Here is a 12,187-nt window from a genome sequence, read left to right on the forward strand (position 1 = left end):
CCCCACTCGGCCACTCCAGCTTCGACTGGTGGTCGGTAAGCACTCGCCATTCGCCAAGCGATAAGCTCGGAGTAAGCCGCAACAGCCGCTGATGTCGCCGCCGCCGTCGCCTCTCATGCTTCTCCCGCTCCTCCACCTCGCCGCCGGCTCCTTCGCTGCGGGCAATGCCAAGGCCACACCGCCGTCCGCCGCGGCGGCGGCAGGCGCCGGCGCCCCCGCCCCGGTGCCGACGCCGTGGCCGGAGCAGTTCCACGCGGTGGTCTTCACCAACCTCACCGAGAGCGGCGGCCGGCTGCAGCTGATCGACCTCTACTACGACTGGCCCAAGGGCCGCAACCTCAACCTCATCCACAGCCAGCTCTCCGGTGACCCGACCTACGACGTCGAGTGGACCAATGGCACCTCCTACTACTTCGACTCCGGATCCTGCCGCACCGTGCGGTTCCCCGTGGGGCTCCTGCCGCCGGACTGGCTCGCCGACGGCGCCGTGTACCTCGGCCGCGAGCACGTCGACGGCTTCGACTGCCACCTGTGGACCAAGGTTGATTTCATCTGGTACTACGAGGAAGTCGCCACCGGCCGCCCCGTCCGCTGGAATTTCTTCAATGGTAGCTACCACCTGCAAATTCCATCTAGAAATTATTTCGCTTGGTAATTCAGCGCCGCAGATTTGCAGTGGTTCATACCCTTCTCCAGTGCCTTGACTCTGACAATGTGTGCAGGTTCTGCTTTGCACTTTGTAGGGATGCAGTCTGAAAATTCCAACTTCACCCTTCAAAAAAAAATTCCAACTTTTTAAAATAGTTTTTTCCTTGATGCAGTAATAGTATGGCATTTCTGTAGTTTCGTTGTGCGGGATGCAGTCTGAATTCCTCCAATTGTTTTGTTTCTTGATCTGGACACTTGGCACTCTGCTTTTCTTTCTGCAGTCTAACATTTCTGCATTCTTCAGTAACTGCTTCATTCAGCAGTACACAGTTCTGTGATTTTTTAGTACACAGATGCATCTGGAATCCTCCGATTCCCCAGTTTCTTGATTGGATTGGCGGATTGGTACTAATCTTGTCGTTGTGCTTGCCTCATTGCAGTCTCTGCTTTTCTGAAACGCAAATTTCTGTTTGTAGTCTCAATTTCTTCACTTTTGCATTACTTGGTTGATGCAGGAGTTTGACGATTTGTGCGTTCGTGTTTCCCAGGGATGCAGCAACACGTGATGAGCTTTGAGGTGGGAGGAGTGCTGGAGGACTCCAAGTGGCAGGCGCCGGCTTACTGCTTCAATGGCGACACCACCAATGTGGCTGCAGGTGGAGTTGATGTGATGAACAGCCTGATGAGGTTCGCCGGGGCTCCAGCTGCAGCTATAGCTGCATCATTTGACCAGTGAGATTTTTTAGGGTTGGCTGATGAGAGGCTTTCCCAACGGCGATACGCTGATCCGTTATGCTCCGTTAATCACACTGTTCTTCTTGAACACTGTTGTTATGTGTAGTAACAGTCGTCATGGTAATTTGATGAGTTGTTGGCACTATTCTCTTTTCCGAGGATGCAAGATCCATGCTCAGTACTAAATTTGTACAAAAATAGGAAATAATGGTACTCTGTGCTCTGAATTTGACTATTGCATCACTGAACTTATGTTACTTGTACCATGAATAAACTGTGAGCACGTGACTGTAATCTGTAGACAGAACAGTCATGCCTGAAACACACTGCACAAAGGTAGAACTCACATGCGCAGAAAGGGAGGGTAACTTTTCCAATGAGCAGGAACTTGTGCTCGATCATGTGCTGAACGTTGCCTAGGCGAGAAGTTTTTTCACGTGTAAACCAAAGAAAAAGGAAAAATTCCTTAAAAAAGGAAAAAGGAAAAAGAAAGATAAATGGGCTACCTTTTCTTACTTGGCCCACTATCTGAGCAGGCCCAACAAGCCCATGTCTGCAGCCATCCATGATCAGTGCTAAATTTGTATCTGAATTTTTTTTTAAACGGGATTTTGTATCTGAAAATTGGGAACAACTGTACTATGTGCTGAACTTGAGACTCCGAATGACCGAATTCGACTATTCGACTGACGATCACTGAAACAGGGTGGTGGATTTATCACATATGTTACCTGTACAGTTGTAGCATGAATCAGTCGTGAGTTTAAATTTTATCAGCTTCGTTCAAAAAGAAATTTATTTCATTAAAAAAAATGAATCAGTCGTGAGTTCATGACTGAAACGAGCTGCTTGCCTATCTGTGGGCAGAGGCACAGAGGCAGCAGTCATGCCCGAAACACAACGCACAAAGGTAGAGCTAGACGTGGTAAAAAGAAGCTGAGGGATAAATTTCCACGTACCCAACGAATCGAACTTGTATTTCACCTTTGGGCGCACGTACTGTACTTTACCAAATGTCCTTGTCCGACTTCGACTGGAGTGTGTCGTCACTTAAAAAAGTCAACATCACGTTGCCGTGGACCGAAACACGTGAAAAACATGATGCCCATTGAATTTGGAACCTGCTGAAATTCGCGCCAGAGAACACACGCTCTCTCGGTCGATAAAATGGAATATATGTATGTACTACTAACAATAATATTCAGATTTTCTTTTTTCGAACGGACCTCTAGCTGAATTGGTTAGGTGGCTCCAGTAGCACTTCTCATGTTCTGAGTTTAACTCGGTCCGGGATTTTCTTAATATACGTGAGAAGGTCTTCTTCTTAACAAAATACGTGGGGATGTCTTACCCTGCAGGTCAAGTTTTTTAATATTCAGAGTTTTTCAGTAAGAAAACATATTTGCTTTGTTTAGAAACGGAGGGAGTGGATGCTTCAGCAAAAAATCTATTAAATTTCCTTCAGACCGCGTGCATATGCTACACATACTACTAGCTGTATTAACATTTCAATTTTCTCCAAAAGGATAATACAGATGCCAAAAACAATTAGTATTAGTTGAATAAAAGTCTGTTAGAGAACTAATTAATCCCCTCTGGTCCCTTCCAATCCGAGATTAACCGAACAAGTCTCTATTGAGCAGGCCATGTCAAATTCAACATTGCATTCACTTGGATCGACATAATCGTCGGCGTCCATGGAATGACCGCCACATGCAAGCTTTAGCCTCGCCGGCGCTGATGGAGCCGTGTGGATGGAATCCTCAATTATGAATATAATAATATTGTAATGCTGGTTTACCGATGCTTGACTAATGACTCTTTCAGTTAATTCGTCTATTATTACTAGGTTGATTCATAGCTACTCCCTCCATCCTGAAAGATAAATATTTTGGTTTGTCCTAAGTCAAAAAGTAGTCTAAGTTTGATCAAATTTATAGAGAAGAATATTAACATCTAACACATCAAATAAGTAAATTATAAAAATATATTTGTAATGGATCTAATTATTTTCATTTGACATTCAACATATATTATTACTCTTTTCTATAATCTTTTCTATAAACTTGGTTAAGCTTAGATCAGTTTGACTTAGAATAAACCAAAATATCTTATATTTCAGGACGAAAGAAGTACCGCCGAGTTAAGAAAAAGAAGATAAGGTAGAGTCCAACCACTGATGTGTCGTGGAGTTCAAAATGTCCGTGTAGACTCCGTCTAGTCATAACTCATAAATGCGGAACGTGTTTGGGTTGTCTAATGTCAACCACTAAAATTTTGTTAAGTTAGGATTTATGTGTTGGGTTTGAATATTTGAAAATGGTATGAGTAAATTGTATTGAAAAAAAAGTCATGACCAAGTTGTGTTCATCATGAAGATCACGACAATCATTAATTAACAGAGCAAAGCTGCATATAAATCTCAAAAACAAAAAGGGGAATAATCTAATTTCTACATGATCTAATCTGGTGGTGGGCTTTGATGACTTCAAACATTTGACTATTGTGAGCTCTGGCGGCTTATGCGGCAGAATCTACTATTCTCTCTATATACTTGACTTTCTACTGCTAGTGGCTGCAACTGCAATGGATCGATGGCGGCTTAATTTCTCACTGTGGGTTCGATTCAAAGCATGCACAAGAAAACGTCGTACAGTGCGTCTGTGTGCATGTTCGTTCAAGAGTCAAAACCTTGTGCATGGAAAATCAAGCGCACGTGCATGAAATTAATGATCTTCCCTTGAAGAGGGAGTGTGATGAATTGTTAGGTCTAGCTAGTAGCTATAGCCATATACCACAACCTACGTACTTTTGCAGATGCACAAAATTAAATTGGATTAATTAAGTTTCTCCCCTTTTCGAAACTCACCAAATATTATTCTAGGAGAATATATAGCTGTTGTCACATATAGTTACCTTTTTTGTGACTAGTAGAGGTCAATACCCAGGTGTTATTGGGTAGACTATACTGACCCCTAAAAGAAAAAATCATTTTTCTCTATAAAAGGAAAGTTGCACGCGTATTCACAGAATCTGGGCTGGGTACGTGTACCTAAATTGTTAGAAGCCAATATTCACATATAGTTGTCGATCCATATTCAACTCACATGTTTGTTGACAGATTGCTAGATCGTCTTTCGCGTGGAATATGCAGCCGAATGCGTGCGTGGGACACTTGAACCATGGATGCCCACGGCTCTCCGCCGCCATGTGCCTTTGCAGTGCAAGCTGAAGATTAATTCAGTTTCATCCATTAATTTAGAATAATTTACTATTTTCTAAGAATATTGGTTAATAAGCTATAGCAGCAGATAATGATGTTGGAAAACGATCGTATGTATACACAAGCAAGTCAACTGTCAACACGCACATGCATGACTAGCTACGATGGGATGAGAAGAACTCTCCAAGTCAAACCATGCGTTAATTACCAAAATATCTCATCCCCAGGGTAAAACTGAGCAAATAATACTACAATTATTGTGGCTGAAATGCAAAGGAGCTAGTAGGAACTATTGGATGATGTAGATCTTATGTACTGTACGTATCATCGTGCAGCATGTGATTTTGATTGAAAAGGCCAAGCTGATGGATTAACACACACACACGTGATTAATAACTTATTATCTACACGTCAGTATCACACAAATATTTGAAGATACTAATCTAGCTTTATCCTTTATTTACAGATAATGACTGAAAGGTTGCTACAGTTAACGATACGATGGTTTAGGTACATTCGATTGTAGTTGTTTATTAAACTTCCTCCGATAAAAAAATATAATTATATTTCATCTAGTAGTTTGTCCTAAGCCAAACTTATTTTTAACTAGCTATGTATATCTATGACAATGCATTATCTTAAATGGAAAGAGTTACTATTGTAGCGTGCGTGTATATTACTTTACAAAAGTACTTTTCAAATTCCATACTGAATCATAATATATAAAACTTTTAGATATAAAAAATGACTTAGGCAAATATAGATAGACCCATCTTTGTGACTAGAGGAAATACCATCTTTACTGTCGAAGAGCGTCCATATACGCTGAAAAGAGTACTGGTGGAGAAAGTTATGGTCATAGATAGCTATTAGGCAACGCAGCATTTCAGGTATCTTGAGTCGAATCAATGGATGGGAAATGCTTCGATTAGGAAATAAAGCAACGATTAAGGATTTTTTTTTCCTTACCGTTAGCTAAGAATGGTTGTTATATGGAAGCCTCCTGAGTGTAAAGTGAAGACACATGATGAACGGTCTTCTCATGTGCTTCAATTCAGAATCTACTAGGGTATATTTGTAGGCCAATCTTAAACTAAGGAGCTAGCTGCGATTTTGATTGACATTAAATTACAAATTTCTAATGTTTGATGCATTTTAGCTATAATTTCCGATCAGGATATTTAGATAGGATCACAGTAAAAATTAAACTATCCTACTAAGACAAATAGGCTAATAGGTTCCTTACTGGCACTTATATAGTCATTATGTCCATGCACTGTTGTTGTTTTTATTTTTTTCATTAATAAAAAGGACAATACAAACTCGTAGTACGGAAGGGGAAAATACAAACAGCAACCAAAATGAAGAAGACGCTGGGTACGCCTTGACACAACTAAGAAGCAACAGAACACCTACATGCACACGTCAAACCACACACAAGAGCTTGCATTCGACTGCATCGATGAACATAAACAATTAAGGTGACGATGAACACAAAAATCCAAGAACAACTTCAAGTTGGCCCTACATAGATACAAGCATTGCATTCATTTTTCCTAAATTTGTTTCTTTCACACACGTCCATTTCCTAACATGATTATTGTCACCAGTGGTTCATATATATATATATATTTTTAAAGCTGAGTAGCTGTTGGAATAAGTGACAAACGGGTTGCTCCAATGGAAGGCATCTGCACCTTCCTAGTCTTCTGGTCAAAAGGATCAGCTCATATGTACGAATGAACCCTGCTATGCACAGTATAGAAGTACTTACCAATCACACCAAAACAAAAATAAACCATTTTAGATTAGTTTATACTTTCCTTGCAATCGAGTTGCAGGATGACCAGGACACCTATGCCACAGGGAAAGTTGAAAAATAGTTGCATGATCACAATACACAAACATGACCCTAGCTAGCTGATGATGATACAATCTGAGGATATGCTTGATTCTAGACATTAATCCCATCCGAACAGCATAATTGGCGTTTATTGAAACCATGTTGCCATGGATTCTCGCTATGACGTTCTAGAACCGGGTGCGCAGTCCAGAAGGCTGCATAAACAAGTAGTTCGAGACAGTTCTAGAGATGTCAGTAGAGGTAGGAACAAGAGATAGGAACATGAGTGTTGTTAAAATCTACGCCTAACTCTCTTTTTTTCTAACAGATCATGTCCAAAAACTGGAATCTATGGGCAAAGTACAAACTTTCACCTTTTGATTCTCATATGTCCGTATCCTCACGCATGCTGCATTCAGAAAGGTGATCAATTATTCTTTATGCTTAAGTAAAACCGTCACTGATAAACGGTATGTTCTATATATGTGACTAACAAATTCCCTTATTGAGAAGAAATGTGTCTAACAGACGGTTCATACTAATTATCTGTCGTCATAATGTCACAAAAAGTAACGTTTCGTTTTACAAACCGTCAGTGACGAGGATTATCATAAATGATTTTTGAACATGAACTCTGCATTCGAAAACTAGGTGACACACCTACTTGTCGAATATCTTGACCGACTTGACACATAAAACTTGACAATTCAGGAACCCCAGTGAAAACAGTTCTGAAAAACCTGTAATGAACATATTACATTTTATCGATGCTGCGATTACTATTTCCATCCAATATAAATGAACACGCGTAGAAACAGCACTAATTGACTTTTGATCATCTATTTTTCCCATCCAAGTTTATTGTATTACAAACAATTATCACCAAGTACACCTAAAAGTAAAAAATTCTGCAGTATGAGCAATGAGCAGGCTCAGTCCAGCTGGTGTAACATTTGCTAAAAAGCTATATATGAACGTGCTTATATGTCCAAATAATCTCGATGGTGCATCCTAATAAATGACTAAATTAAATAAAGGGTTGGAGCAGTACGTACTGATCTTCTGTATATGTATGTCAGGTAGGGTAAAGCCAGTGTTATGAATGATCGAGAGCAATAGAGCGATGATTCCGATGCATGTGTGCCGGACCAGATCCCTGCTTTGTCCTGGCCGTAAAAGTTTTCTTGTAGGTTTTGGTCGCAAACTCGATGGGGTAACAAGACGCAGCCAGTATTTATAGGCGCAAGGGTGTTGGAGTTGGACAAAAATGTTATCATTTTTTATAAAATTAAACATGCATGCTATCTAGCTTCGCTTTCTTTTTTAGCATGAACTTACATTATGTTATGAAAGTATAGAAATGGAGTTGAATGGTTATTCCAATTTCAGCAAAACATCTGCATGCAATTCATTGTTGGACATAACAGAAGCGAGGTGTAATCCCCTATCGTGAAAAAAAGTTCTTTTATAGAAACTCCTTCTGTGTATATTTGTAGAGTGCGAGTAAAAGGATATTTCACACGTAAACTTTCTCCCAAATGCCATGCGATGTGCACTATCTGTCTCACCCTTTTTGGTGAAACACAAATATAATATCTAATGTGAATGGAGCCAGACAATGCAAGAAACAGATTTTATGCATTCTTACAGAAAGAGAATGGTAAATTCTCCTTATAAACACATGCTCAATCCTCACTTCTCATACAGGAGAAAACTCCATGTGAATAAAGCTAAATATAGAAGTGGATCATAAGTTGTTTTTCAATTCAATGCAAAAACTCAATGATCCTAGTAGACGATTCATGCATTGGCTTCATGTATGCAAAGTTGCTACAAATGAAATCAATACGCAAGGTCCATCACAAAAGTCCAGCAAAGAAAACTTGGTACACCGAACCTTTTCACTTAATTTATTTTCATACTTAGGTATATGGGTCTTTCAAAAAAATAGAGTTAAGGTATAATTAAGATAGTATTCTTCCCAATATGTTGATATAAAGGTGCACATATAAACTTATCGATGTATTTCTTCATCGTCGAATTTTTCATTAATTTATCCTAATTAGTATGAGTGAAGTATTTGATCACTATGATTACATATGTATAATATTATTCAGTGTAATTATATATGTAGTAGTAGCATGCATGGTCACTATCACTCATTTATCTCATGTGGGCGCGCCTGATAAGGATGAAGAAACCTGCTGGGACGTCCTTGATGTCCTGATCACTGAGGTTGATCAGAAAATTTCTTATGTCCTTATTCAGCGAATAATTTCTTATGCTCAGCTTGCACACGCCAGCCCGCTTTCTAATTGATAAATACGTAAACTCCAGTGCTTGGTTCTCTAACCTCGTTAATACCTCCGTCCACTCAAAATAGGCTAATTAGTTTATCATATATTTCTAAAAAAAATAACCCCATTAATACCGTACATGTTCATGGTTGATATCGAAATAGTAGTAGTAGCATGTTGAATCGTGAACCGACAGCAATAATACAGTACTGCAGCCACACATGACAACCATCATGCATGGTGCTAGCAGTTGTCATATAGTTTTCTTTCAGAACTATCTAACAAACACAGATGCAAACATACATTTAAGTATTTAATTAGGAGTTAATTAAAGTGCTTATATACTACTCCCAACATCCACAAATAAATTGTCGTTTTAAACACCCACATGATATAAATAATATTATTTCTGACAAATTCTAGAAGCCTAGTAAAACTTTATTATTAGGAAACTACTTTTTTAGACAAATGTACTAATATATCACTTTTAAATATCCAAAACTCAACTCATAAAGATAATTTCTAGCTGTATTTTGGCCGGTGCGTGTTTATCGTGAGAAATTCTCGTGAGGCGCGAGAAAGTCGGCTCGCGCTAGCCACACGGCTCCACCGATGCATGCGTATACGTGGCACTTACCGGCCACGGGTGGGCCCCGAGTTTTACACACACGCTCCACGCGTCACCGGCTTGTTGGTCTTGCTTGCTCACCCAGGCTACAGGCCCATTCTTGAGTTCTTCATCTTTTGGTGCACGCACGATGCATCGTATGACTTCCTTCAGCTGCAAGGTTGATGCTGGTTTGGATGTCGACATGGACAATAATAAAGTGTGTAACTTAAAACTTTTATAGTAGTATACTGTGAGAATATTTTTCAAGGACAATTTTTTATGCGCCATCGTCATCAATATCCTGTTAAAAAGTTTAACTTGAACCCCTTAGCCATTACTAATATATGGAGAAGAAATATTTAAATCCGAACAATTAGGAATATATATTTTGCCTACTTCTACTTGTTCAGTCCATCAACCAAACCGGCTCCGATCCGCTATTTGATTCGCGAGCCGTGCAGAACGGAACTAACTATATACAAGCTAGCAGTTGACTCGGAATGATTTTTATCTTGACAAAGTTGCTGAATTTTGAGCATCTCTTGCACAAGTGCATGCAGTGTAGACATCTAAGCTATGGATCGCTTTTGTTTTTGTGAGTGCAGGGTGAATAATCAGACTTTCTGCACTCTTATTCAGTGGAGTTTGATCATGTTTTACTGTAGATGTAGAATCCTAATAATAACTAGTAGACCGTCACTCAATTCTTGCGATGGGTCCGCCCCCTGTTGCTACTATTAGGGAAAAAGAGATCACTAGACTTGCATGTATATATAGACCCCAAATTAAAAGAGGTAAGCCAAGATCATAGTACATACATCGCCGTACAAGTGTGTCCCTGCAAAGTGCTAAACTTTAGCGGTTCTGTATCCAAACAGGAGTGCTAATAGGATAGGCTAAATTTTATTTATCCAGGACTTAAAAATTTTAGCAAAAGTATAAGTGCTAATATATGCCAAAGTTTATCACTTAATTTTAGCGCATCCAAACATGCTCTATCGCGCGTATATTTGTAGCCACACGTACGGTCACATGAATAGCGTTCAGCACATACACACACTGATGACACACATGACACATGTGCTGAGCTCGTGGCGTCTTGCTTGCAGGCTTGACCTGGGCTGTTTCGATTCGAGGCTTTACCTTGTCGTGGCTCGGTTCCTGTGGCCACGGCGAAGCCGACATGCTATCGATCAAGCATCTCGTCGTATATATGATGTGGCTCGATCGAGCAGGGCAAAGACATTGTGCAGCTCCCAAGCTATCACCTAGACCAACCGGCCAGAACGCGTACGTGGAGGAGATCAATGCAGTTTTGGGAGCTCTCATCACCTCATCACCTGCAAAACCAGAACTAACACGTTAAGCAGCAGCCTGTTCAGAGAGAGGTGATTACGATGGAGAGGTGTCTCTGTCTGTCTGCTTGTATGTGTACATGTTGTGCCTTGGTTTTTCTGCGCAAGACTTGGTGTAGAAATACATGCCTACACACTGGAAGCAGCACACGGCGTCTCGAGGAGAGAATGAACACCACAGGACCACCGTCACAGACTGCATAGTCAGTCTTCCACTGTACTTGCTTATTGGGCCCCAATCATAAGGCCTAAAATCGTTGGAAACAAATTTTCCACAATTTTTTCTTTTTTGAGAAAACAGATAAACTCGAAGATATATAGTAGTCCTGATTACACCAACCTTACATGACTAGTCGTATTTACCCTAGTCCTAGCACTTTGCAAGGCTCGTTGTGCATGCCATCACGTGCAGTATCCATGCCTGCACACGTGTCACTACCAGTACGTACCAGAGAGACGCTGCTCATCCCGGTCCAGCTCTGCTCTGCCGAGCTGAGCGTCAAGTACACAGTAAGCTGTTGCAGTAAAAAAAAAAGTTGCAGAGCGACAGACGCTGCCGTGCCTCCGACTGTATTTACACCATCTGACGATGAGCTCAGCGCCACATCTATCCAAGTTGTTCCGAGTTCGATGTCACACGTGATCCACGTGGAACCAGTCGTTGTTCGAGATAACGTGGCATGCATGTCTTGCTAGCCAAATGAACATGCAGAGCGTATAATATCGAAACTGTTGCAGACATGTCTGACCCACAATTTTGGTTTTATGTTGCGCAAAACTACGACTTACTGTCACTGGGGCGCCATCATGTGAACCATGGCTCTAATAGGCGATCGTATAGATCATACGGTCGTCGTCAGATGTTTTCCGGATCGACCCGATCAAAATATTGTCCAGGAACTCATCAAATAAGCTCTGACCCTGCTGCTCAGCCAGGAACAATGATAACGGGAGCCGATGGAAGAACCCTAGAACTTTCCGAAACGAGCCCATCTACATAGCATGCATGGCCAGCAAGATAACGAACCGCATCCCGTGGACTTGGACCCGGCCGTCTACGGAGGAATCAGCACTGCACGCCTACGACCAAGAGCAGCATCTTCTTCTTCTTCTTCTTCGTCTTCCCTCCAGGGCGGGCGCAAGTTTTATGTGTTGTTGGCCGGTGAGCTACGACTTGTCTCTGCGTGCCGGGCCGAGTCAGGACATGTGCTTGGAAGTCAAGAGCGCGCTGTGCTGCGTGGCCCGGTGGACCGGAACCCAGTGAGGTTTTTCAAGGCACGCCGTGTGTACCTGTACTACTGCCCTCACATGGGTTTGAAGATTGCTCATTAGTAAGGTAGTATTGGATTGGATAGTACTGTACTAATAATAAGCTGCTACTCCATCTCACACAGGACGTATTTATCTTATTCTGACTACTCGAGCGTCGTTCAAGTTTGTTATTAGAGTTGGATATATCTAATGTCTTTCCTCGAA

At 41.1% G+C, this 12,187-nt stretch overlaps 1 protein-coding gene across 2 annotated transcripts; it reads left to right on the top strand.

The window, feature by feature from the left end:
- Positions 1-1,626, top strand: LOC112879495 (uncharacterized protein At4g14100-like). 2 transcript variants are annotated; one of them, XM_025943757.1, is made up of 2 exons: positions 1-608; positions 1,164-1,298. In XM_025943757.1, exons 1-2 carry the CDS (start codon positions 92-94, stop codon positions 1,169-1,171), a joined length of 525 nt encoding a protein of 174 aa, XP_025799542.1. In that variant the 5' UTR covers positions 1-91; the 3' UTR covers positions 1,172-1,298. The 2 variants fall into 2 exon arrangements, with proteins under 2 accessions (XP_025799542.1, XP_025799541.1); XM_025943756.1 differs by having other exon boundaries at positions 9-608; positions 1,197-1,626.
- Positions 1,627-12,187: the final 10,561 nt, after the last annotated feature.

This window comes from Panicum hallii, chromosome 2 (genome assembly GCF_002211085.1).
Source record: "Panicum hallii strain FIL2 chromosome 2, PHallii_v3.1, whole genome shotgun sequence".
Taxonomy (NCBI): domain Eukaryota; kingdom Viridiplantae; phylum Streptophyta; class Magnoliopsida; order Poales; family Poaceae; genus Panicum; species Panicum hallii.

What these genes read in the sequence shown, in the direction of transcription:
- LOC112879495 (XM_025943756.1), top strand. Translation starts at nt 92, where the DNA reads ATGTCGCCGCCGCCGTCGCCTCTCATGCTTCTCCCGCTCCTCCACCTC. An exon ending in CCGCTGGAATTTCTTCAATG is followed by an intron (nt 609 to 1,196) that starts GTAGCTACCACC and finishes CGTGTTTCCCAG; the next exon opens with GGATGCAGCAACACGTGATG.